This window comes from Patella vulgata, chromosome 1 (genome assembly GCF_932274485.2).
Source record: "Patella vulgata chromosome 1, xgPatVulg1.2, whole genome shotgun sequence".
NCBI classification, from domain to species: Eukaryota; Metazoa; Mollusca; class Gastropoda; family Patellidae; genus Patella; species Patella vulgata.
Window position 1 is genome coordinate 40,897,660 of NC_065879.2, and position 26,726 is coordinate 40,924,385.

General features: G+C 33.5%; 1 protein-coding gene across 1 annotated transcript in view; it reads right to left on the reverse strand.

The window, feature by feature from the left end:
- Window positions 1-22,557, reverse strand: part of LOC126808947 (E3 ubiquitin-protein ligase UBR4) — a 95,543-nt gene extending 72,986 nt beyond the window's left edge. Inside the window, exons 1-20 of the mRNA XM_050534018.2 lie at window positions 22,438-22,557; window positions 19,119-19,216; window positions 18,206-18,309; window positions 17,678-17,813; window positions 16,794-17,166; window positions 15,799-16,042; window positions 14,638-14,697; window positions 14,168-14,346; window positions 13,789-13,900; window positions 12,632-12,778; window positions 11,995-12,118; window positions 11,066-11,247; window positions 7,268-7,353; window positions 6,746-6,828; window positions 5,973-6,058; window positions 4,018-4,258; window positions 2,418-2,541; window positions 2,129-2,231; window positions 1,774-1,921; window positions 1,370-1,449 (exon numbers count right to left, since the gene is read on the reverse strand). Of these exons, the coding sequence (XP_050389975.2) occupies window positions 1,370-1,449; window positions 1,774-1,921; window positions 2,129-2,231; window positions 2,418-2,541; window positions 4,018-4,258; window positions 5,973-6,058; window positions 6,746-6,828; window positions 7,268-7,353; window positions 11,066-11,247; window positions 11,995-12,118; window positions 12,632-12,778; window positions 13,789-13,900; window positions 14,168-14,346; window positions 14,638-14,697; window positions 15,799-16,042; window positions 16,794-17,166; window positions 17,678-17,813; window positions 18,206-18,309; window positions 19,119-19,161 (2,655 nt within the window). The 5' untranslated portion in view covers window positions 19,162-19,216; window positions 22,438-22,557. The remainder of the gene's footprint in view (window positions 1-1,369; window positions 1,450-1,773; window positions 1,922-2,128; window positions 2,232-2,417; window positions 2,542-4,017; window positions 4,259-5,972; window positions 6,059-6,745; window positions 6,829-7,267; window positions 7,354-11,065; window positions 11,248-11,994; window positions 12,119-12,631; window positions 12,779-13,788; window positions 13,901-14,167; window positions 14,347-14,637; window positions 14,698-15,798; window positions 16,043-16,793; window positions 17,167-17,677; window positions 17,814-18,205; window positions 18,310-19,118; window positions 19,217-22,437) is intronic.
- Window positions 22,558-26,726: the final 4,169 nt, after the last annotated feature.

Genomic DNA, 26,726 nt, shown 5'->3' on the forward strand with positions numbered 1-26,726 from the left:
TATTATAATAATAGCACAACTTGAATATAATAATAATGTGCCCAAATTCCCTGTTTATAAGGGAAGTAACTCTCATTACACTAGGAACGTTGCATTCGGCAAACTGGTTTTGTCGATAAAACTCACCATGGGTACTTAATAGTGTTGAAACTCTGGGCATATTTTGGTATTCAGCTACCCATCTGTACTATCCGAACATATTCAGACTATATTCAGACTATTCGTGTGTAATTTAAAACTTAATTTTGGCGTTTTAGAGCATGCAAATTCGTCTTTTGTACGGAGTGTGGTACGTATAAAGGCTAATAAACCATAAATAATTATTCAAATAGAGGATTTGATTTATCAGACATCCTTTTGGCAATGTTAATGTTTTTAATAGCCTATATTTTCATTGTCACTAATAACCTGAATGCCATCGTCTTGAAAAATAAATATGCCCGCATGCGGAGGGGGAGAAGGCTTTCGTCAAACTTTTATACCCAGAACAGTTTTATTTTAAAACATTGTCTAAATAACAAGAAAAATCATTTCATAAGTTTTCTAAAACTTTATTTATCTGAACCAATTTTTTTGAAATGATCAATCCTTTTATATTTTGTTAGAAACAAAAAGTTTTATATAACAAACCATAATAAATGGCACCATATGACGGAAACACACATAAACTGTTCAAACAACAAGTTTTAATTGATTACTGTCTAAAACTAGTTACAGCTTTTTATTTTTCAAAATCTCAATTAAGAATATTAGATGATCGACCGTGACAGGATCCAGATTTGATCTTTAGTGATAACACACGCTTCGATGGTACCAAGGTGGCTGGAATACTAACATAAGATTTAGCCAGTCATGGCTAACTAAATTTAGCAGATGAAATAAACAAAGACCACATTTATACCGTGTAACTTTGCGCGAACACGCTGAATAGCTACAGCTCTAATAATCGGCAAAGTGCCTAACTGGGAGCTCGCCATGGGCCATGGCATTCATCTAATATTTGAACTGTGCTGCTTACGATTATTTAAAAGTACTAAAACAGTTGTGGGTAGAAAGACTAAAAGCTTTAGATCTGTTGATAAGTTTCAAGCCTTATTTGCAGGAAATTATTGCTCATTTAACCCTATATAAGAAAGTAGCGACAAGAGGGGTCGTTTCAAAATAACACAAACAGTTATGAAAAAAAAACATCGGATAGCATGAATAGTTAAAGTATCTGAATATCTGCGAGATTATATCCATGAAAGGATATTCGGATACAAGTTTCAACACTAGTACTTAACAGTAACGTTATTATAGGTGTCAACAAAAGTCGACTTGGATCAGCTAACAGTTAATAAAAGAGGATATACACATTAACACTACTTACAAATCCATCTATTTTAGGGGCTTCTTGGTTGTTTATATCACCAGGTCCAAGGTTGTAGAATCTTGGTTTTAATAATCCAACTGAAATATACAAACATATCTGGAATCATGTTTTGATAATAGAGAGGTTATCTCTAACAATTAGAAAGTAAGACAATGTTTTACTCATTAGATCATTTTGAGATGAATATGCAATTATTTTCATTATCTGTGCAATACTAGAATATTGTTCATATAGAAGAGCTTCTGTCAACTTGTTTTCTAATTCTATATGACAAGTCCCGTAGGGTTTCCCCTGAGAATTGAGAGCATGGCCTGAAATATCCTGATGGTTCTCCTCAACTAAACTAAAACATCTTCACAAATCATAGATACATTAAACTATACTTCAAAAATCCTACCTACCATCATTTAGTTCTTGTGGTGTGAGATTTTTACGAAAGTTGTCTTCAACTTCTCGACAAGGAAAGAACTGTGTAGCTTTAGATAAGTTACAACCATCTCTATCAGTACCAGGGGGTATAGTATGTACTGTAAACAGATTCCACTGTACCTACAAACAGAACAAACAATTAAAATCTACTGAAACACACATCTAGTTTACAAATTCTCTGTTTTTCATACATGGCGTTGAAACCAGCAGTGTGTATTGTAATTGTGTTGTATTTTGTTGGGCAGTTACTAGACTAGGTTGGAAACATTATTTACATTTCAGTTCAAATCAAGTAGTGTAATGAGAAAAAACATTCTAAATACTAACCTGTTCCATCAGAGTTGTTGGTGGATCATAGAAATAATGTAACATATATTCAAATATTAACATTAATCTACTCAATGGTAGGGGAACAGTTTCTTCTAATTTACTGAAATTAAAATATACATTCAATTTCTTATTCTTTTGTCTCACACAGTTCCTCTATAATGCCCATTAATCTGCTAAGAACTGATATTTTGGTGGTTTTACTGATATTTTAATATATTTGTTACTAATAGCTGATTATTTTCATTTAATTCATAACTTACACTTTATATTTACTTCAATAACTTACACTTTATCTTTTTCAGCTACACTAATAACAGTTTGAGCAATGTTTAATAATAGTTGTTTCTTCTGCATTAGTGGTAAACTGTGAAACAGGAATAGTAACAGCTGCATATGTTCTACATTTAAATCTGTGAAAGACGTACAAAATACATAAATTATGTTTATCATTGTTTGAAATACATAATTATTATGTTATCAATGTTCAAAATACATAATTATTACATTATCATTGTTCAAAATACATAACGTCACACATAAGTGATAACTACAGGTGTCAGAGAAAGAGGCTTTTGACATGACCCCTAGTTTGGCAAGGTAGTTTGGTCTTGGGTTTGATAAGCTGACTACAATTTTGATAATGAGTGACCAATTTACAAGTGTTTAATTTCTCTATCACTGTTCAAAAATAAACAACCCAATTGATTATTGATGTATAATGTTTAATTTTTGAACAGTGGTCAGGAAATTAAATCTAAATGCTTGTAAATTGGACACACATTATCAAAATTTAAACTGGACACAAGTACAAATTAGATGATTTTTGGTGATTTTAAATGATTTTTACAATTTTTCGAACAAAATTTTGATATTGAATGAATGTTAAAGAATTTAATGCTAAATACACAAGATTAAATGATTAAATCCTAGAAAGTGTAAGAAGACCTGGTTTTTGGCATGACCACTAATTTGGCGAGGTACAGTCGAAAACCGGAAGTATTATTATAATGTAGCTTCGAATCCCCAGAACATTATTCCCTTTAAAAATGATAAACCTTTCTGTACATTCAAAATTTTATTACATTAATTTTTATTTCATTTAACATGTGTAGGCATTTTGAATAGGTCAAGTCTGTCGTTAATTTATCTTCTTCATCGTCTTCAGTTGATCGCACACTTTTCTTTGATGTCACGTGTTCATTGATAATCTGTCGTTCTATGTACAGGTCGTCGTCACACGGTTCGGATAGATCCGTAGGGTGAACAAACTTAGGTATTCAGGTTCAATCTGCATGCGCAACGAATGTTTCCAACAGGCACTAGGAATATTTTTACGACTGTGAATAATTTGTGGGTATTCTTGAGTATTTGTTACAACTGCCTTACAAGCGATTATAAAATTATCAAAGTCAAAGTAATCAACAAAGACCTATGCGAGCGAGTTTTAATCTCACCGATAATTGATTGGTGATTGCTTGTTAATCTTTTGTGGCTTCACACCCAACGATTAAAGGCCGGATTATACAGTGTTGATTCAATGGAAATCATGTGACGCGACGGCTGATTGATGACGTAATTCGGAATAATCAGAGTACGGATTACTCAAAGATTTTTTGGCTAAAATAATAAGGAAATAAATCAGGACATGAAACTGATGTCGGATTTCACAGAGTGCCGGAGTATTCTGAGGTAGTTTGGTCTGGGGTTTCAGGCGCTTTGGTCTTGGAACCCAACAGTTGGTCACACAAACAAAACTCTTTCCAATAAAGCAAAGAAATATTCTAAACATGAATAAATTTAAGGACAAAAAAAGGTACACCTTGCAAAACGTGAAGGCTCTAACAAACTAAGATGTTTTATTCACAAAGTGTGATTTATTTACATACCATCAAATTGTTCACTTTTATTATCAAAGTTACAAACAGCATTTTTCAATGTAGACAAAAATCTGTTCCATATTTCAACAACGGCTCGATCACTGTTTGATGTTATAGATTTTGTTTCTCTTTCTTTCTGTTGCTTTAATAGTAGTATTTCTGCTAGTACAGCTAATGTACGTGGATATACAGTTAATGGCCATGGGTCAACTGATGATGGACTGATCCCAAGTTGAATTAACAAAACATCCTATAACAAAAACACGTTTCTTGTCATAAAACAGGCAACAAATTGACAGGAAAGTCAAATTTAATAAAACCAGCGGCTGCCAGGCAGGATACGCTTACATTTTGCAAGAAATGGATAGAGAACAAGCTAAAAACAAAAATGATTTTTTGAATAAACAGGAGCCATCATAATCCAGAAAGTTATGGTCTGAAATGCGCAAATATTAAAAAGGACTCAGAGTTTTGGAATATATAGATATGTTTTAAGTTTTATCAAAATCAGATAAAAATTGTGACCTCTAGCGGGTCCATAACCTTTGTATTACATACTTATACACAATTTGCATACAAAGAACGGCCATTTTGTCGGGCAGTTTCATTCCAATTTTCCAGAAATTCCAATTCAACCTTCATTATGGTGGAATGGTAATATATCTAAACGGTTTTTAAAATGGTCTGAAATGCGCAAATATTAAAAAGGACTCAGAGTTTTGGAATATATAGATATGTTTTAAGTTTTATCAAAATCAGATAAAAATTGTGACCTCTAGAGGGTCCATAACCTTTGTATTACATACTTATACACAATTTGCATACAAAGAACGGCCATTTTGTCGGGCAGTTTCATTCCAATTTTCCAGAAATTCCAATTCAACCTTCATTATGGTGGAATGGTGATATATCTAAACGGTTTTTAAAATGTGAAAAAAAATTGTAACCTCTAAAAATGCAATTTTTCGACCAATCAGGGGCCATAATCCAGGAAGTTACGTTCGGATATGTGTGATTATCAAAACGAACCAAGATCTTTATGATAAAAACATATATTTAAAGTTTCATCCAAACTGGATAAAACCTGTGGCCTCTAGAGGGCCCACAACCTTGATATACCATATTTTTACACTATTTGCGTACAAAAGGCGGCCATTATGTCCATCAGTTTTTTCTGATTTTCACGAATTTCGAACTCAACCATCATTAGTGTATAAGTGTGATAAAAATTGTGACCTCTATAGTACAATCAAGGGCGATATTTCAGGAAGTTACAATCGGATATGCACGAATATCGAAAGAAACCAAGATCTTTGGGTTATAAACATGGATTTCAAGTTTCATCAAAATCGGATCAAAATTGTGACCTCTAGAGTGTCCACAATCTAAAAACGTGATTTTTCGTACAATCAGGGGCCATAATCCATGATGTTATGGTCTGATAGTGATACATGCCAATATCAAAAAGAACCGAGATCTTTGGAAGATAGACCTATATTTCAAGTTTCGTCAAAATCGGATAAAAGGATAAAAATTGTGACCTGTAGGGTGTCCACGGGGGCAACGACACTATACGTCCACATGAAAATGTGAGCGTATAAAAATCTAAAAAAGTCTGACCAGCAGAGCATTTACAAGTTTTATGTGACAGAGTCAGTGACAAATTCACAAGCATTGAGCTATAAAATTACTTACCATTCTGCCTAACTTAAGCATAAAATGCTCATCATCAAACTTAGTCAAGTTATTGATATAATGAAACAAAGGCATTTTTTTAATGAATATCTACAAAAAGTTTGAACATTCTACCTCAATTAGAAGAGTTATTGTGTTCCAAACAATATGATGAATGAACAGACATACTCATTTTAAAAAACTTTTCAGACTTCGCAAAATACAAGTGATTAGGCCAAATTCAACAATATCTTATTCTTATTCTGAGCCTTTGATGTAAATAGTCTTACCTGTAGGTTTTCAGACAGACATTCTGTAGCTATCAAACTATGATTGAACTTAGCTAGAGCCACTGATATACCATCAAATACTTTATCTGTAAATAACCATACTAATCATTTTTAAAATCAATGTTTCTTGAGTTCACAATTATAATTTGCAACAAACAGCAAGTTTTTCCCGGTAATTTTCAGTTTTAATATAGTTGAATGTTCTCCTAGGATATTAAAGGAGATTTCCAGGCTTCGCCATTTGTTTATATTTTATTCATTATCTAATTCTAAAATTATTCAAATACAAATCATTTTGACTTTAAATAACCATGAAAAGATATCAATAGGGTATATCAGTCATTATTTATAATCAAAGTACTTTTTATAATCAAAGTACTTTCTTATTGTATATTCAAACATTCACTATAGTATTTATGCTTTTGCTATAACTAATCTCCTGCAATAATAGAGAGTAGTTATTATAGCAAGATCACATGGCTTTGATGATAAATAGTAACTGACAGTTACCTTGAGGATGTCACATCCTGCATAGTAATTTGCTAATTCAAGTAGAATTTGGGGGTTTGTGCATTTTAATATTAGATAGTATGAATTAATAGGGTTTTCCTTCAACTTAACTCTGTAATAATATATAATTTCAGGTATTATTCAATAGTTCGACTCAATAACTGCTTTGTTACAAATAATTTATTCTTTAGTTTACTTGTTAATACAATTAATACACAAAAAAAACATTTAAAGTGAAAAACCTAGCATTAGAAATGATTTACCTGTGCCTGATTTAGTACATTCTTTATCTAATTCCTTTATTAAAGTAGCCAAACTACTGGCATGTTCTTCATTCAGTGATTTTCTGTAATAAATGATCAATAATATCAACCATAGGTTCCACTTCGACCGTATATGCCGGTCGGGACTGAGGGCTATGGAAAATGACCGTAACTAGAAATGATGCATCGGTCATTTTGCATGCCGGAAAAATAGCTTTTTTTTCAAAACCCGATTTTAAACATGGCTACGTTCGACCTCCCCTATGTAACTATGAAATTGTACGGCCAGTACAGAATAATGTTCACGTATATAGAAGCCACATAATCTCAGGATTAGAGTTATAGAGTTGTATACATAGTCGTCAACAGATTATACTGAGTGTTGTGTTGATAATTAATGATGAGTGTCTGGTGGTATCAACCCAGAACAAAAAAATAACACAACAATTATTCAAGACTTTCATGTAGCCTCATCTATCAATGCAATTTATAAAACTTTTAACACAAAAATACATGACTTACCTGAAGAGTTTTCTAACTTGTTCATCAGTTGAATTTATCATGTATGTGTTACTGAAATTTAATATACTGGTTGCCAAGCTTACAAACTGAAAATCACAATATTAACAATATATAAAACAATATGATTCCCATCTATTAAAAGATTTCTAAAGATATAGTGATGTTCCGATTATAAGTTGCCCATTGTTAGAAATCTGTATTGGCCAATACTCAGCCATTTTGCCAATATCTGTTCTAAAAAAACATGGTAAATATCAGCATTTGATTTCGGTAAAACCAATAGTATCCATATCCTCTCATAACTCATACTCCTCACAGTCTTTCGTTTGATTAGATTTAATCCCACTCAAACACTGCCAAATTAATATCCCAAATTATGACTGGTTAACAGTCCGATCAAAACCAGTACGCAACAAAATCCATCGGGATTAACCAGAGTTTTAAATATGTTACCGTAAAGTGTCTGGTGACAAATGCAGCTACATTACGCTCAATTAACTAGTGCACAACAGAATATTGCAGAGATTTTATTTGTCTCTGTACTAGGATCTGGAAGAGTTGTTATATAACGTTGTTCTGGATAGCGTGAGGGATTAGCCAATGAAACCATCGGCTACAGCGACTTCTTGGCGTGCAATGCACGGGTCTGTGGGTAAGCCACTAGAAATGTCAACGCTGATTGATTAATCAATGTCTGATGTCATAGGGTCAAAAGCCGCTCATACGATCCCTGATGAGACCTCCAAATACAACTGGTCAGATCTTCAAGGGCCATAATTCAGGAAATTACAATTCAATATGCACAAATATCGAAAGGAACTGAGATCTTTGTGTTATAAACTTACATTTCAAGTTTCAACAAAATCAGGTAAAAATTGTGACCTCTATAGGGTCAACAACCTTGATATACCATATTTTTACGCTATTTGAGAACGAACGGCAGCCATTTTGTCTGTCAATTTTGGGCCGATTTTCAAGAAATTCGAACTCAGTCGTCCTTAGGGTGTAACGGTGATATAATAATAAGTTTTTTTAAATCGGATAAAAATTATGACCTCTTTAGGGTCCACAAGCTAAAAACGCGATTTTTCGTACAATCAGGGGCCATAATTCAGAAAGTTATGGTCCGATATGCGCAAATATCGAAAGGAACCGAGATCTTTAGGTTATAAACTTACATTTCAAGTTTCAACAAAATCGGATAAAAATTGTGACCTCTATTAGGTCCACAACCTTGATATACCATATTTTTTACGCTATTTGAGAACGAAGGGCGGCCATTTTGTCTGTCAGTTTTGGGCTGAATTTCACGAAATTCGAACTCAGCCGTCCTTAGGTTGTAACGGTGATATAATAATACGATTTTTTAAATCGGATAAAAATTATGACCTCTATAGGGTCCACAAGCTAAAAACGCGATTTTTTGTACAATCAGGGGGCATAATTCAGAAAGTTATGGTCCGATATGCGCGAATATCGAAAGGAACTGAGATCTTTGGGTTATAAACTTACATTTCAAGTTTCAACAAAATCGGATAAAAATTGTGACCTCTATTAGGTCCACAACCTTGATATACCATATTTTTACGCTATTTGAGAACGAAGGGCGGCCATTTTGTCTGTCAGTTTTGGGCTGAATTTCACGAAATTCGAACTCAGCCGTCCTTAGGGTGTAACAGTGATATATTAATACGATTTTTTAAATCGGATAAAAATTATGACCTCTATAGGGTCCACAAGCTAAAAACGTGATTTTTCGTACAATCAGGGGCCATAATTCAGGAAGTTACGGTCCGATATGCGCGAATATCGAAAGGAACTGAGATCTTTGGGTTATAAACTTACATTTCAATTTTCAACAAAATCAGATAAAAATTGTGACCTCTATAGGGTCCACAACCTTGATATACCATATTTTTATGCTATTTGAGAACGAACGGCAGCCATTTTGCTGTCAATTTTGGGCCGATTTCCACGAAATTCGAACTCAACCTTCCTTAGGGTGTAACGGTGATATAATAATACGGTTTTTTAAATCGGATAAAAATTATGACCTCTATAGGGTCCACAAGCTAAAAACGCGATTTTTCGTACAATCAGGGGCTATAATTCAGGAAGTTACGGTCCGATATGCGCGAATATCGAAAGGAACTGAGATCTTTGGGTTATAAACTTATATTTCAAGTTTCAAAAAAATCGGATAAAAATTGTGACCTCTATAGGGTCCACAAGCTAAAAACGTGATTTTTCGTACAATCAGGGGCCATAATCCATGAAGTTTCGATCCGATACATGCCAATATCGAAAGCAGCCGAGATCTTTTGGGGATAAACCTATATTTTAAGTTTCGTCAAAATCGGATAAGAATTGTGACCTGAGGAGAGTCCACAAACAATTGTGGACGGACAGACAGGGGCGACGGCATAATACGTCCACATGAAAATGTGGGCGTATAAAAAACGAAACAAAAAATAGATCTGTATTTTAATCAGATTGAAACGACGGGCTATCCAAAATAGCTACACTATAAACATTAGGTAATCTCCGCACACATGGAATCTGTTTATCATCTCTTGGAACACACACAGCAGATCAAAGAAAAGTGCTGTCATGTTACGCATTGTGTTTCAACAAACTGGATAGAATACGACATGTGCTTTTTTTATAAAATAAATAACTAATGATTTTCTTCACAAAAATGGATAAATATTGAATATTTAAAGGTATGCAGTAATAATTTGTACAAGTAGACACATTTAAGGAATTTAAAATGGAGACTGAGCTAGTTTCAGCAACGGCCAAGGGTTAAAAGTTTCTTGAAATCAGCACATGATTTTTACCAAAAAAGCTCTAGAACCAATTGATGGAAATTGCTGAAATTCAATAGGCCTCCATTTCACAAATTCAAATGATGCATATTATAAATTTCATACATATCGGATGATAACTTTCATCAATCAAGCATTAACAAGATTGAACAAAGAGAAATTTATTGTAAATTGATGAAATTCAATAGGCTCCATGGTTTTACTAATCTAAATGATGCATATAAATTTCATACAGATCAGATGATAACTTTTTTCGTTAGAGTTAGAGCGTTCACAAGGTTTAACAAAGTGAAACAAGGGCTATAACTCTAGACGTAATAAACAGAAATTGCTAAAATTCAATAGGATTCTTTGTTTCACTAATTTAAATAATGCATCTAAATTTCACAAAGATCGGGGGATAACTTTCACAAGTTTCAACAAAGTGAAACAAGGGCCATAACTCTATAAGTAATAAATGGAAATTATTGAAATTAAATAGGCTTCTTCATCTCACTAATGTAAACAACTTATATCAATTTTAAAACAATCGGATAACAACTTCTGGCATTAGAGCGTTCACAAGAAATTGTCGACGACTGACGGACAGATCGAAGGACCGACAGGGGTGACGGCATTATATGTCCACATTTCCATGTGGGCGTATAAAAAAATCCCTTTGTTTTACTCAGGAGAGATTATATTGGACGATGAGAATGGACACGCTCTGTCAAAGACACAAGTTTTCAATCGCAATACAGCAATGGCTAGAGAGAGATTTCTCAGGCCATTGGTTCATGAATATGCTCATAACAAAACAGTTATGGCTCTAAAGCCAGAAGGGTTTGATGTGTTGGGTATCAAATTATAATACATGCTAAATACAAAAAATTCCACCCTCTTATTGTGTCATTAAACTAATTCTCTGTTCAATCATAATATTACATACTTTCATAAAAACAATGTTTATAGACAATAGAGTAATACTGACCCCATCAGGTTCCCGTTTATCAGGGATTAAATAAGAACTATCTCCAGTACTAACACGTCTAGATCTCTTACTATCAGAACCACTATCAACTCTTGGTGGTAGGGGTGGTGGTGGGTTAGTACTAGTTGTATCAGTTTGGGGTGTCTCTTGAAATAACTGACCTAACATAGAGTCTTGATCATCTGTACAAAAATATATGCATTGTCTATTATAGATTAAATGTTGCACACATACATGTATAACTATTCAAGGATTAACCATAGCTAAATTATTCAAATATTAAACACAGAAAAATTATTCAAGGATTAATCATAGCATAATTATTCAAACATTAAACATAACATAACTATTCAAGGATTAAAATCAGAGAAACTATTCAAATATTAAACATGGCATTATTATTCAATGATTAACCATAGCGAAAGTGTTCAAATATCAAACATAGCAAAATTATTCAAGGATTGAACAATACTCAATATCATTCTTAAAAAAGCAATATTCTTAATTATTTAGAAAACATCTTCGCATGAAGTAAAACCATATTATATTAGTCAACTGCAAACTAATCTATCCTTCAAAGTTACCCTCTTGTCAATTTCTTAAATTATTTGGAAACCAAAATGGTGTTTGTTTATACATGTAATAAGAGACATTATCGAGAAATAAAAAAGGCATATATGATTATGAGAGGGCTGTACATGTACCAGAGTCTAAATCATCAGAATTTCTACATTCATAGGTATATCTAAAATAATCAGTACAGTTCAAGGCTGATAAATAATTTGACTTGCATAAACATATTGCTACCTTAATGAAAGGAAAACAAAAATCATTTGGAAGCTTCTTGAAGCTTTGCTGTAGATAATGTTAATACCAACATCTGGCGTATTACGTTTTCTAGAAGTTATTATATAACAGTATTTACTTACCATCATCACTACTTTCATCTTCACTACTAAATTCATCTTCATAGAAAGTATTAGAATCTGATGTACTACTACTGCTTGTTTCCGAACTATCTGATCCATGTTTTAATCTCTTTAATAAGGTAGCCTGAAATATTACAAATATTGTAGCAAATCTGTTACACATGTAACAAGATATGTTTACTCTTTCCAGAACATCTAATACCACTGTAATTTAATCAAGTTTTCTTGAAGTGAGTTACATAATAGTTTGATTCACCTTGACATTTTTCACTTTCATGCCTTTTGTACATGTATACCGCTTTTTAATAAAATTTAAAGCATTTGTATAGTGCATTATTTTGAGAGAGGTTTGTTCATTGGCATGGTTGCTATGTCAAGCCCGAAGTCAGGAGTGAATAAGAACGTTTTCAGATTGAATTTAAATAATGACACAGATTTTGTTCCTTGACTAAGAATGCCCTGTCAACCTGTCTGTTTAAATTTGCATGATTTGTGCTGAAAACATGTACTATCTATCCATTGTTTGACTGTATTATTTTTTAAATATCTGCGTCACTGATATCTAAATTATGTGTATTCAAACCAATGATCCAAAATTGTAGAACATTGTTTTTTAGAAGATTGTTACATAATTTACCTTTTTAAGTGACACTGCTACCAGACTAAATAAAAGATCTATTATATTAATTGTAGAGGTGAGTTTTCTCACTCGTTTCCAGGCTGTCAATGGCATAGTGATACAAGAATATACATCCATACTCGTCTTAACAGTTTTCGACGACATCTAAAACAATAAAGATGTATGCCATCAATTATAAATACAAGAGAAAATGTACAACAAATAATGGAATCATTTTATATTAGGGTGTTCCACCATAAATAAATATTTCGACAATTACACCACAATATTTATATATATATCTACCAAGCCTTAAATCAGTTTTGCATATTTATAGTCACTAAATAAACGGTCATGTTGTACTTAATAAGCTAGGACCATTTAACCATCGATAAATAATAGTCTGAAAAATGGTTACGAGTGTCGGCCATAACATCCGGGCACTTTTGAGTAAAAAATAGGTTACGTGCCCTGGTTTTGAAATTAGTCTCGCTTAACCAGTCTATCAACAATTCTCCGCCTGGTTGTCAGGTCGGAATAATAAAGACTACTTTTTCACGAAATGTAACAAAAAGCTGGAACAAGAAATTGAATTTAGAAACATGCACTAAGGCAACTCAACAATTGTTTTAAGAACCTTGTAAAAGTAAAATGAAACTACTGCTAGTATCATGTTCTTGCCAAACCCGAGTGTTTCAGAGACAGTATTTGTACTAAACCAAAAGATGACGCTCCTAACAGTATAGGTAATGATAAATCAATTTGAAAAATAAAACGAACGTAATTTTTAAAGCTGCTGTAATAACCAAAAAGCTTAATATTTGCGCTATTCATAATCATCAACAACAGATTTTTTTACAGCTGTAGAGAATTTCACGTGTGATGGTTATTTATAGGCTCTTGCACTGAGTGTTATCACACCGCGTGACTAGCCAGAAATCACTCCAAGACAAGCCACTGAAGCGTGCACATTCACCGTGTTGAATTCAACTTTCAGTAGGAAAAATGTTCGCTGCATGAGGCACTCTATTTATATAGCAGAGAATTGGGATTTAACTATTTTCTGTCACATTCCTTTTATTAAAATCAGAAAAAGAATAACAAAAAGTACTATAAAACAATCTTTTAGAGATAACTAAATGCAATCAAGTTTGTTTTATTTATTTTTTACTTACTTCTAATGGACCAGGTGAACCTTCTACTTGTAAATCTTCTAATAAACTTGTCAATAGTGAGGCTGTGGTGGAACCAAGGGCAACAGATAAAACACCAAAACCTTGGAAGGTACTGTAATGATGAGGTATATATGATCAGTTACATAAGTTGGCTTTGTTGGTTTAATTTTATTGTTCTTTTACATAATATGTGAAGACAAGCCGATGCAGAAATCAATGACTTTCAAGACTCATATACTTTCAAGTACTTTCCAGTATCCAAATTCATTTTCAAGGAAATTTATGGGCCCAACCCAACTGCAAGGCTTTTCTAGGACTCGTGCAAACAATGTTAATAGGTGAATCTTAGTTTGACTTTTTGACTCACAAAAATATTTACCTTTTGCCAGAACTTGGTCTGGATGGTGTTGTGCTTTCCTTTGTTTTTTGACTACTTTCTTGACTTCTGCCTCTGATTGAGTCTTTTCTTTCTAATATCACAGCTGGTGTTAGACTTAATAAACTTTGAAATCCCTTCAATAACACCCAAGTTGCCAACAGATTTAAATTCTGGGCCACCTGAAATAAAGATTTTAATATTGCATGTCATAAGAAATGCTACTTCTAACTTGAGATTTCATCATTGTAAAATGTAAATGGCTTTTAGGCATGCATAGAAACAAAGCCTCGATTTATGACTTACAATGTCTGTGACAGATGGCCACTCTTGGCAATATCCTTGTACTTGGTTCTATAAAATTTCACATATACATATATTTACCAGTAATATATTGTAAGAGCTTGACACTATGTACATGGGAAGATAAATGAATGTATTATTTATTTAAGAGTTTTAATTAATATACTTACATTTCCACCAGCTCTTGTAGAATTTTTAACTGCAGCAGATACAGTGTTTAATATTTCCAACTGAAATATTTATTAAAACTAATAATTATGCACACTAAGAATAGAAAGGATACAAGATATAAAATTAATATCCTAATATAGTCAAATATAAAACTGAAGAGCTAAACAAACATGTGCCATGAGTAATACTGTTTGGATGGAATGTGCGCATTATAAATATTCATTATTATTATTATTATTGAAGTAGCTAAGTCTCTAACTTAATATCATCCAAAGTATTCCACATTGAAAACACAAATTATTTGTCAATTTAAATCAACATTGATGTCGTGATCTTACCGGGAAAAGATGGGCTTCTGATATCCAATATTTAAGACAAAATAAACATTTTACCATTGGTACATGAATCGTGTACTATAATGCATTTCAGCGTCATTTGTAACAAGGGACCTATTCCAGAAGTCATGTCAAATGGTGACGCCATATTTTATATGGAAATAGACTGGAATAACCAGACGCTCGATATTGCCATTTGATTGAGACTTCTGGCGTATTTCGCCGAACATAACAGATTTGAAATTAGAGTAAAAATGGAAAAGATTGAATGTAAATCAGTCTATATACATTCAGATTACATTATTATATGCGTTGCAACCCATTTGTGTCAATTTCGAGATCCCAAATAGTAACGATTTAGCTCCTTTAAATAATGGTACTTTCAAGTCTGTGTGGCTCATTTTAAAACCAGGCTATGTTGATGTTTCTTGCCAAGTTAGCTGTGCTATAAGGCAGGGGGTATTTTGACTGGGTAATTTTACTAATTTATGCCTATATTTTATAGATATATTTTGTAACCAACATAATGAAAAAAGGCCTCAATCATTCAGTGGACAAAATTTTTAAGGGGGGTCATCTTCTATATCCCATGATTTCCAGTCATACCAATCGTTATTGACGTTGGTAATGTCAGGTTTCTAATCATCAATGGTTTTTATTAATCAAATTAATCAAATGCATTTATGTCATAAAGTATTTAGTGGCTTGAGTAGTTTGAGTATCTCCATTGATTCAAATCATTAGCAGCCTTTTTAATATTACACTTACTACGTATAACATCACATACCTCAAAGGGAAATAATAACTCACTTATCTCCTACTTACACTTTTTTGAACAATACTGATGCCATAGCCCTCTATTTCTTCATCTCTTGAGGCTGATGGCTGACTGGCTACGGGCTTAACCATGTTATTGATAGTATTAGAGATGGCTACAGTCATTGATGCATATAAACATCCCAATGTTACGTCAATAATTTTACCCAGTCTTTCAGTAGTCAATGGTTCTAACATTGGTAGTGAAAATGCTCTCCATACTATCGATACATCACTCAATAAACAGATATAGCTAGAAATATAGACACATAGTTATATGGACAACAATTACTGTTGGTTATTTCGTCTTTATCAAGCAAGTGATATTAATAACCAATACAAAATGGTTGGCAATTTTCTAAGCAGTAACGAACTGGTGAAAGTTCAACAGAAATCAATTATAATCTTTTTATATATCAGTAACGTTTTCTACTGCTGTTACATGGCAAGTAGAATAACAATGTAACTATTCAAAGTTATGTCCATCAACCTCTTGTTGCTGCCACCTGTCACTGAAAATGCCAGGCACAGATTCAGGCTTTGTCCGACACAAAACCTCTGGTGCCTGTCATTTTGTACAGCACTGATTTGTCTTTTTTATTGATATTATTAATACATCTCCAGCACTTAGTTTAAAATTTCAGGTACTATTTCATTAGTGCTTGACATTTTATCAGGTACATTTAAAACTGTCATTTTCAGGCCTGCTGCCACTGACATCTTGTAAATACTTTAAAGAACAGAGTTTCTGTGAAATGTTATGCTGCAGCACTCTATTCTTTTCTGAAATATTAAATAACAAAATGATTCTGCCTTCATTTATAATTGATGGTGGTTCTATTAAAATTACCTGGTAGTGTAAGGGAGCCTAGAAACAATGTTCAACATGTTTTGCACCAAATTTTTACATATTGGGGTTAATAACTATATGCATACTTCATTGGTAGGGGATCAGTCCCCACACTACCCATGTAATATTAAAAGGATAACCCTTAGTATCCTACCTATTTCTGGTTGTAAGAGCTTCACATAAAGTTGTGGGTAAAGCAAAGTTTTTTCCACCACATGCTTCTTTATATCTTTGAGTATATTTTCCTAAAAATACCAAGTCTACACAGGCATTGAGTAAAGTTTCAGCTCCATTTAATTGTAATAAAGCCAGTCTATTTCTCTGTCCAACCAAATGACTGATTTCTTCAGAAGAGTCAGGTAAATGTATAATAGTGTTGCCATCAACATTAACCACCTCTACAGGAGGTTCGGGTTTGTGTGAAATAGCAGATATCTCATCAAAAACAGATGTAAGCTGATTAAAGAGGTTACTGCCCTTGTCTAATCTGGTTTTCTTTGTGTCTATCTGGTCTTGGTCTTCAGAGTCTAAAATAAAAATAAACAATTAATAGGCTACATTCGACATTTATAAAACTATATACATGTAAATATCATAAATACACTTTCTTGGAATTTTTATAAGCCATTGTTGATTAATAATCTGTAGCATTATTCTGTATTCTTGTAACATTTAGTACAGATTATTGTTTTTTTTGTCATGGAGAGAGAAAGAAAAATGGGGTTTAACATCCACTCGACACAAACTAGGTCATTTTGGGACTCACACATGGTTCAACTTTATTTCAATAATTCGCTTGCGCGTAGGTGTCTTTAGCAGTGGGAAGAAACTGGAGGACCCGGAGAAAACAGATGAGGTTGGACAAGCGACTTTTTGTCATGGAGTTTCTCTGCATTATCTATTAAACCAACAAAAACATTCTCATTTTCACAAATGTATCTAGACTTTAGAATATTTCCAATGCCCAGACTAGCTGTATAACATACAGTGGATTACCTACATCGCTCCACAAATGTTTATTTCATAGAAAATTCTTACCATTTGATTGCTCTGTAATTTGTCTGACTGTCGGTGTTTTGGCAGATTTTAACATAGAAGTAAAGGTCACAACATCACATTTAGGTAAACATCCACTTCCTTTACATAGACCTTTAATTAATATCATCAAATATTTCTGAAAAAAAAGGAATAAAACGTCATTCATTTCTGCTATGATCACCCAGCCAGTCTGGTGCGTATACTGTATAATCAACATGACAAACCACCATCCCACCATGTACCCAGTTATAATATTAGACAATGCGTAATGTTTGTCAACAATTTCTTAAAACAATTGGCCAAGAACTTCTTGTATAACAAACTGATATGGACAATGAACTAGACCACACAGCATATGTGTGTTAACAAACACCTTGTTAATAAGGTATGAAAAATATAAGTTTATATTATATTGTGTAGAGGATAACCTTGGTCACATTATTACACTTTTGTAAAAACTCTTAATATTCTTTCTCATTTAGCAATAATAGTTTAACAGAAAGAAAAAATCATTATTTTCTATTTCACCTCTGATATTGTGCAACTTTCTGTCTTTGTCTGTAGTCTGGAAAGTAAAAATTCCATGACAACTCTGGATGCTGTCGTAACTTGACTGATGTTTGATTTTGATACTGAAATTAAAACGACATTCAATAAATTAATGGAAATTAAATGAAATGGGGTTTAACGTCCTACTGTTCTGCTCCGACTGGGCTAATGAAGACAGGCAAACGCCATACAATGTGCTATGAAGCAACCGAACAACTAGACAGCTGTTCTTGTCGTGACCTCCATCCTGCATCACTGACTGACAAGGGGAAACCACGCAGGAAAATTCAATGAACAATAAATTAATGGGCATTATTTAGATTCTTTATCTTATAATCTGTCCTAATGAAGTCTGCTGTTGCTTCTGTAAAATGAAATTAATACATCGTTAAAGTGTGAGTATGAGCAGAAAGAGTGAGTTACACTCTAGACATTTAACTGAGCATTTCACAAAATTCTGATGAGGGGTTTGCAAGAAATATTCCTTTTCATCTGGGAATCTCCCGCTCTTGTCTTTGTAAACCTGCATGCAGTGTGAATTTAAGGTGTGATTAATGGCAATCTTCAATTCTTGAGGTTCAGCATTATACATTTTATTCCTATAGTGCAGCATCTAGGCTTTGATCACAAATTTGGCATCAAAACAGACAAAGAACACAGATAGACTGTTGGCTATTACACACAGTTGAAAATCGGGAAAGGGAATTGTTTAATGATAAATCTCCATTAATAACTGATTGTTTTTGTTAATGGTGGTTGTCATTAGAAACATATTCCATCATTTAAACTGTATAAACAAAAAGCTTGCTCTTTGAGCATTCAACCAGTATGAGATCAGTAATATAGACAATACATTGATAGATTTGAAAAACAAAATGATAAGATTACTTACAGTTACTTGTGCTTGCTCCAAGAAAATGGGAGGACAGGGCCATAAAGGATGAATAAAATGGTTCATAGCTGTCATCATGGTGTAGTATATCCTTTTCACTGAAAAAAATAAACAATAAATACTTAAAGATGCATCATGTAAGATTTAGATATATCCTTATATATATAATAATAATTTAAAAATAGATAATGAAAGAGGAATATATTGTCAATTTCAGCCAAATTACTTTATTTTCAGGTAAGTTGTGAATGTTTGAAGAATAGCATAGCCTGTTGCTACCATTGTTACGATAATAAACAAACCATTTTTAAATTAAATTATTAAATTGCGATTGTGTTTCAATCCATTCAAAATCCCAATCATCCGATGGACTAGAGAGTTGATGATAGGCTTGTCATGTGAATAAATGTCTAATTAATAATTTATATAACATTTGAGGCCAAAAGAAAAATCTCAATTGAAAGTTTCAGCTCAGATTACATAATACATCTTTATGCTTCCAGTAGGTCTATCGTTTATCAACAACAAAGTACAATAGATTTATCTTAACTGTTCTACTAAAAAAACTGAAATGAATTTCGCTTAATGTCTGATATAATATGATTCTCTTCGTGGTTGAATATTCGAATCTAACATGCAGCTTCACTGCAAACAATCTGATAAAAATTTATTACATGTATCTTCCAAATCAATTACTTTGTCGCTTTTGTTTACAAATGAGAATTTAATAAACTGAGTGGAATAGTATCACTAAAGTCTATTCACAACATTATTTCTTTCTTGTGGCATAACTCTGACACTATTCTATACAACTGTTAAATATATATATTATAGGCCTATAATTTGTTTAATATTAAGTAACCATAAAATGATGAGATACTTGAAGGCCATTGTTTGGTTTGTCACTTGAGATTAGGATTAAAGTGTAGTATGACAATTGTCTTTTAATCTAACTGATTAATTGCCTGCAGATTAGCATAAATCCTTGATTACAATACATCTTTTAGATGTCTAAAAAAGGGTCTTACATAAAAATTTAATAAAAGAAAATGTTTGATGCCTTCTTATTTTTTTATCATAATTTGTTAAATCTGATTTAAATCTGTTTTTTTAAATTATAATGAATTGGGTTTGTATCAGATACACTTAATGTACTTCTTTGGTGCTATAAAATTTGGGGCTTGTTATATTGGAAATATATATATGTGCCATAAAATGTTATTGAAAAGTAATTGAAATGTAATTGACCATTACATGATTTTTGGAATGTAATTAACTACATTTCCATTACTCATTACTTTTGAAATCTTCCATTACTGGTACTCATTACATGGACATTACTTAAAAATGTAATGATTACAACCCTGTAAATAAGCTTATCATTTCACACAAATCTGATTTACATGTATTTTTTTAAGCTTTATTTCAAAAGTGGGGGATTGGACACATTAAAATTCTCTGTTTTGTAAAAAGTTTATCCTTACACTGTACAGTATCTGGTAATAATACATTGGACCAGCATGAATACTATTTATTTCATTTAATATTCCGATTTCTTAACAATTATGTAGTCCAAATCATTACTTGTATACAGGTAATAGGCCTAGAGGTTTATGTTGAAAAATTTGAAATGATCACCAGTATGGTACCGATTCTCACTACCGGTATCCATTTACCTGTAGGCATCATCGGAGTAATACTCAGGGAAACCTTGACAAAAGTTTGATTATCAATATGATATAACATTTTGAACATTGGGTGGCGAGACAAATGTTATGACAGAGTTGATAGACAGACTTTTTGTGTTTAATGTAAGCAATATTTTGAGGACAATAAACAAGTGTTACCATGATAAATGTTATCTAAACTAGACCCAGTAATTTTGAAAAAAGTAACAGTATTAACTACTGTACTGGTGTGACAGTTTGAATTGACTCCCGGTGTGTGTTTGCTCCTGGGCACTTGCGCATGTCCAAAACTGTTGTTTGCATTAACAAAGAAACTATATCTACTTCCGACCGAGTGAGATGGTTCCTGATCACTGATCAAGTATTTGGTTAGAGTTTTGTAATACATAAACATACTTGTTATTGTGATTAGCTGTTTTAGTGATCAGTAGTTACACGATCAACGGATCTAAGTTGATTAACTTGAAATTGATACTTCTATGATCTATCCTTGATGATTTGTAGTGTAGCCGTTGTTTTTTTAGTGATTAGTCGTTACACTTTTAATGTTTAACAATGTTTTAATAATTAACTATTTTGCAGATTGAATATTGGCCTTTATATGATTTTCTGTGTATCATTGTTGTTTTAATTTTGTACTTCTTTAAAAAAAAATTACAACCTTACATCTATGTGTTTTATTACTCAAATACAAATCCTTTGTCAAGCAAACCATGGGATCTAAATCTGAAACTAAATCTGAAAACACCCATTTCATGAACACAAATATATATTTATTACGCGATTCCATGCATAGAAAAGAAAACGGTATAAATACTCCTTGTAAATTTGGGTTCAAACATGATGCAAATTTCACAAGGGACAATTATTTTGTATTCAATTTTCGCATTTGTGGACAGGAATATACTGAATAATAATAAAGATCGTCAATTTGTATTTCTACTTTTTATCGAAATAAACAAACAATAGAAACTCGACACCCTCTCCTGGTAGTAATACTGTAAATATTGGTAGCTCGTAATTGTGTAGAAACCGATTTGACCGTAAGAAAATCCTATCACGGGGAGTCAATGCACACCGTGTCCATAACAGTGTGACATGACTCCTACAAATGCACATGCATGCGCTAATGGTAATCACACACCAGGAACCATCTCACACCGGTAATATTTAAATCGATGTAGCAAATATTTTTTGTAGACATTGTCTATTATTTATACCAGGAAATTAGAAGTAGATCTAGAACTTAATTTTCCATTTATTTATATTTAGATTTTAGTCACTGCCCAGCCTATACATACAGTATCAAGTAGGCCTATGCCATGTAAAGTATGCTTGGGTTACAGAAATGAGTTCTGACAAAATAATGGTTCTGATTCTAAACTGGCCATAACTCGATCTTCAACGAAAAGTAAAACATAACAGATATTTCCAGTCATCAATGATTTATAATTGTATTGTGTTTGATACTATGCGTACTAGCCTACTCTATTATTATGGACTAGAAGAAGGAAGTAGAGTGGAGGCTTAGTTCTTGACATAAACGTCTTGTTCAGTTGTTGACTGAATTGATTGTAATGTAATGTCTAAAACAAGGAACATGGATAGTATAAACTATTTAGATCAAATACCTTTTTAATATAGCTTTCGTCAATTCGGGAATATCATTTTTGTTAAAAGAAGAATACGAGGCGTCTAACAATGGTTTAATTATTGTTGACCACTGCAGTCCCAACCCAGGACTTTCGGCCATTTTGTCTTCAATGAAATTGCGACGTTTGAGAATTATCTCCCTTTAAAAATCTGAAGAGCGTTCTACGCATAGATATCCTATAAATCTATGGTTCTACGCTACTCAATAAGCCTAAGTCAGTCATTCTTCAATTCACTTTGAAAAAATATAAATAGCGAAAATTAAATAATGAGATTTAATTGGGGACTCTGTTGTTGTTATTTAGTTACTTGGTATCTTGAAGGGTTGGTCAACTTGCAAACTACAAACCGAGACTGCAAATCGGGTGTGGATCGTTTTGTCTCTTTAGTTTAAAACTTATTTTTAGTAGTCGTAGTAATAAATATAGCCTACCGCCCCGTTAAAATCCGTGGGATATACCGAAGACGTCAAACAAACTAACATGTTTAGATCATAAGGTATGTCATTGAGTCAAGTGGTGGTCTCTCGATCGGACCTCGTGCGAGGGGTTAAATAGTAGCGAAATATAAAGCTAGCTCGAGTGGGCGCGTGTATAGTTTCGACTTTTTTTCTAGTCTGCTTGGTGGATATGTAATAGTGTAGGCCCTATGTTCCGGGAAGTCGACAAGACGGAGTTTTTCTAGCGTGGTTCCCCGTTTTACGTGGAGGATGGTATACTGGACCAGTAGTTCATTCATTTATTGGAATTGATCAAACTGTTTCACATTCTTTGTGAGGACCGATTCCCTGGTTGTACGTGACAAGGAGTAGGGTCGCCTGTCCAACCTGGTAGGTTTTCTCCGTGTCCTCCGGTATCCTCCCACTGCTAAAGAACCCTACGCCCAAGCGAATTATTGAAATTAAATTGAATCATATGCGCCCAATCAAGAAACCAACGCCCGAAGAAATATCTGAAAAATTTCCAGGTCAAATTCACGATGGAGATGAGATTGATTCAAGCCCGGACCAGGCGTGATAATCTTCAAAATTCAAATAAGTCGTCGCACTCTAACCCGATTCCGAACTATTCGTTTTTCTCATAAATTATTCTAAAGTCGTATTCCTTCCTTTAAAATTTTATAATGTTCATATCAGAATAGTATAATACGCCAATATCGCAAATTCGGCCTCAAAATTGGAATTTTCCGTCATTTTCATAGTTCCTCTCCTCAGGTTCAAACCCTATTTTCCAAAATTTTCTGGGGGAAGAGCATCCTAACTTAAGACAAAAATCAAAAACGTCCATTTTCACCTTTGACAGTGTATCTCTTTGCCAGTGAAATGGGCCCGTCAGATAAGCCGTCCATGTGAACTGTTTATGTTCATGTGTAGGCAATTGGCCTGTTATTAACATACAATGGTTACCTCTAATAAAAACAGCAATGCATTTCCGCAGTTTTGTATTGTTTCTTAATGTCCCCTACATCTTTTGAAGAGTATATTAATACACTGTTAAAAATAATAAGATAGTTTACACCAATAACACTATATAGATCTAATAGATTGAAATCCTTTTTAATTAAACTTATCCAGCCAAATCAAACTGCCGTTGTGCCAGGTCGTCATATTCGTGAAAATATCAGGATAATTGATGATTGTATTGAACTAGCTAAACAAAGAAACATTATTGGATTTCTTTTAGAAACATATATTTTAAAAAAGCATTTGATTCCATTGATCATAAATTCTTGTATATAAAGTACTACAATCTTTTTGATTTAAAAACAACTTCATACGATGGATTAAAAACACTATACAAAGATATAAAATGTGCAATTTTAAATAAGGGTTATACACCCGCCCCCCTACTTTCCTCTCGAAAAAAGGGATCAGAATTTGGAAATACATGTAAATCAATAAAAAGCATTGCCTTTGCAGCCGATCTCACCGTTCTTAAATATGTCAATCTAAGCACAAGTCCCAGGCAAGGTATACGGCTTGCTTACCAACCTTAAACCTGTTTCTGCTTCAAACAAGATGACTGACCGTAGAAATGAAATGAAATGGGGTTTAACGTCCTACTGTTTTGCTCCTAAACTGGGCTAATGAAGACGGGCGTACGCCATACAGTGTGCTATGAGGGAAATTTTACCCGGGCAGCGGCCCTACGGTCTACTCTTATATCGAATTCCAACTGTCAAGGGATCTTTTACGTGCATGCCAATTTGTACACGGGACCTCGGTTTTTTGTCCCAACCGAATGACTAGATAGCTGTCCTTGTCAGGCCCTCCGTCCTGCATCACTGTTAGGCTTTGCGTTTTTAATGGCTTTGCGTTATACTAAATATATTGACAGCAAAGTTTCACTTGAAAAACAAATTGTCTGGGATAATAAACATATTAAACTACATAACAGTAGTATAGTTGATAAAGTTTTAATCCAAAACAAATATCTCTATATGTAGCAGATATCATTAACAATACTATAATATTGATGCATTAAAGCAAGTAATAAAAACACTTACAGAAACCTAACTACACTGATCTGACTGCAAGATTTGTAATGAGGCTCTAAAAAGCCCCCATTGGAAAAACCTAATTACGTGTTTCGACCGAAGTGTTTTTTTTATTATTTTGGGGGGCGGGGGGTAGTCAGTTTGTGCAGCCAAAACTGTACATGTTGCAAACATTCTGCCAACGTAGATGTGATTGACCTCCGTGGGTCTATTTTTTAAATATAAATTGGGTCATTTTTGAGTTTTACGTATGGGACAAAATATAATCTCAGATTGTCCACATCTCGTTTATTTCTCAACGGATCATCTGCTGAAGACCCCTACGCGCAAGCGAATTATTGAAATAAAATTAAACCATATGTTAGTCCCGAAATGACCTAGTTTGTGTCGAGTGGACGTTAACACCCCCTCTCTCTCTCTCTCTCTCTCTCTCTCTCTCTCTCTCTTTGACATTCGGCATGTTAGCATCAAAGATTTGCGAAAGTTTTCTTCATCATTTTTTCGATATTCAAGATGGCGTATCTCCATCACTATTTGATGTCTTAAGTTGAAACTTTGTAGGAATAAGGAATACATCGATTTTTCCCAAACATGAATAGTTCTTAACCTTTTTTTATACGCCCACATTTTCATGTGGACGTATATTGTCGTCGCCCCTGTCTGTCCGTCCGTCCGTCCGCAATTTGTTTGTGGACACTTTACAGGGCACAATTCTTATCCGATTTTGACGAAACTTGAAATATACAGGTCTATCTCCCAAAGATCTCGATTCCTTTCGATATTGGCATGTATCGGATCGAAATTTTATGGATTATGGCCCCTGATTGTACGAAAAATCACGTTTATAGCTTGTGAACACTCTAGAGGTCACAATTTTGATCCGATTTTGATGAAACTTGAAATGCATGTTTATAACCAAAATATCTTGTTTCCTTTCGATATTCGCGCATATCGGATCGTAACTTCCTGAATTATTACCCCTTATTGTACGAAAAATCGCATTTTTAGCTTGTCTTCCCTCTAGAGGTCACAATTTTAATCCGATTTAAATAGAAAACGTTTTAGTATATCACCGTTACGCCTTGGTGATGGTTGAGTTCGAATTTCGTGAAAATCGGACCAAAACTGCGGGACTAAATGGCCGACCCATAGTGTAAAATATGGTATATCAAGGTTGTGGACCCTCTAGAAGTCACAATTTTCATCCGATTTGGATGAAACTTGGAATGCATGTTTATATCCCAAAGATCTTGGTTCCTTTCGATCGTATCCTGAAATATGGCCCCTGATTGTACGAAAAATCGGGCTTTTAACTTGTGGTCCCTCTAGATGTCACAATTTTTATCTGATTTAAAAAAAAAACGTTTTAGTATATCTCGATCTTACTCCCTAATGATGGTTGATTTGGAATTTCATGAAAATCCGACAAAACTGTTGGACAAAATGGCCGGTCCTTGTGAACATCTGATCAAGGTTGTGGACCTCTTAGAAAATTGAACCATATGTTAGTCCCGAAATTACCTAGTTTGTCTCGAGTGGACGTTAAACCTCATTGCTCTCTTTCAAGCTCTCTCGCCTGACCATCCATATAGTCAATCTGTTTCACAGAGATCTTCTAATATCTCTGTAACAGATGACTGTTTCGACCCGTGACGTCACATCGCGCGGCGTCAATCATTGGCTCAATAGCGCGTGCATTGTTTACATAAGACGTTACTGATTCGCGCTAAATGGTGAATTTTACTTATTTTAATACCCATTTACACTAAAT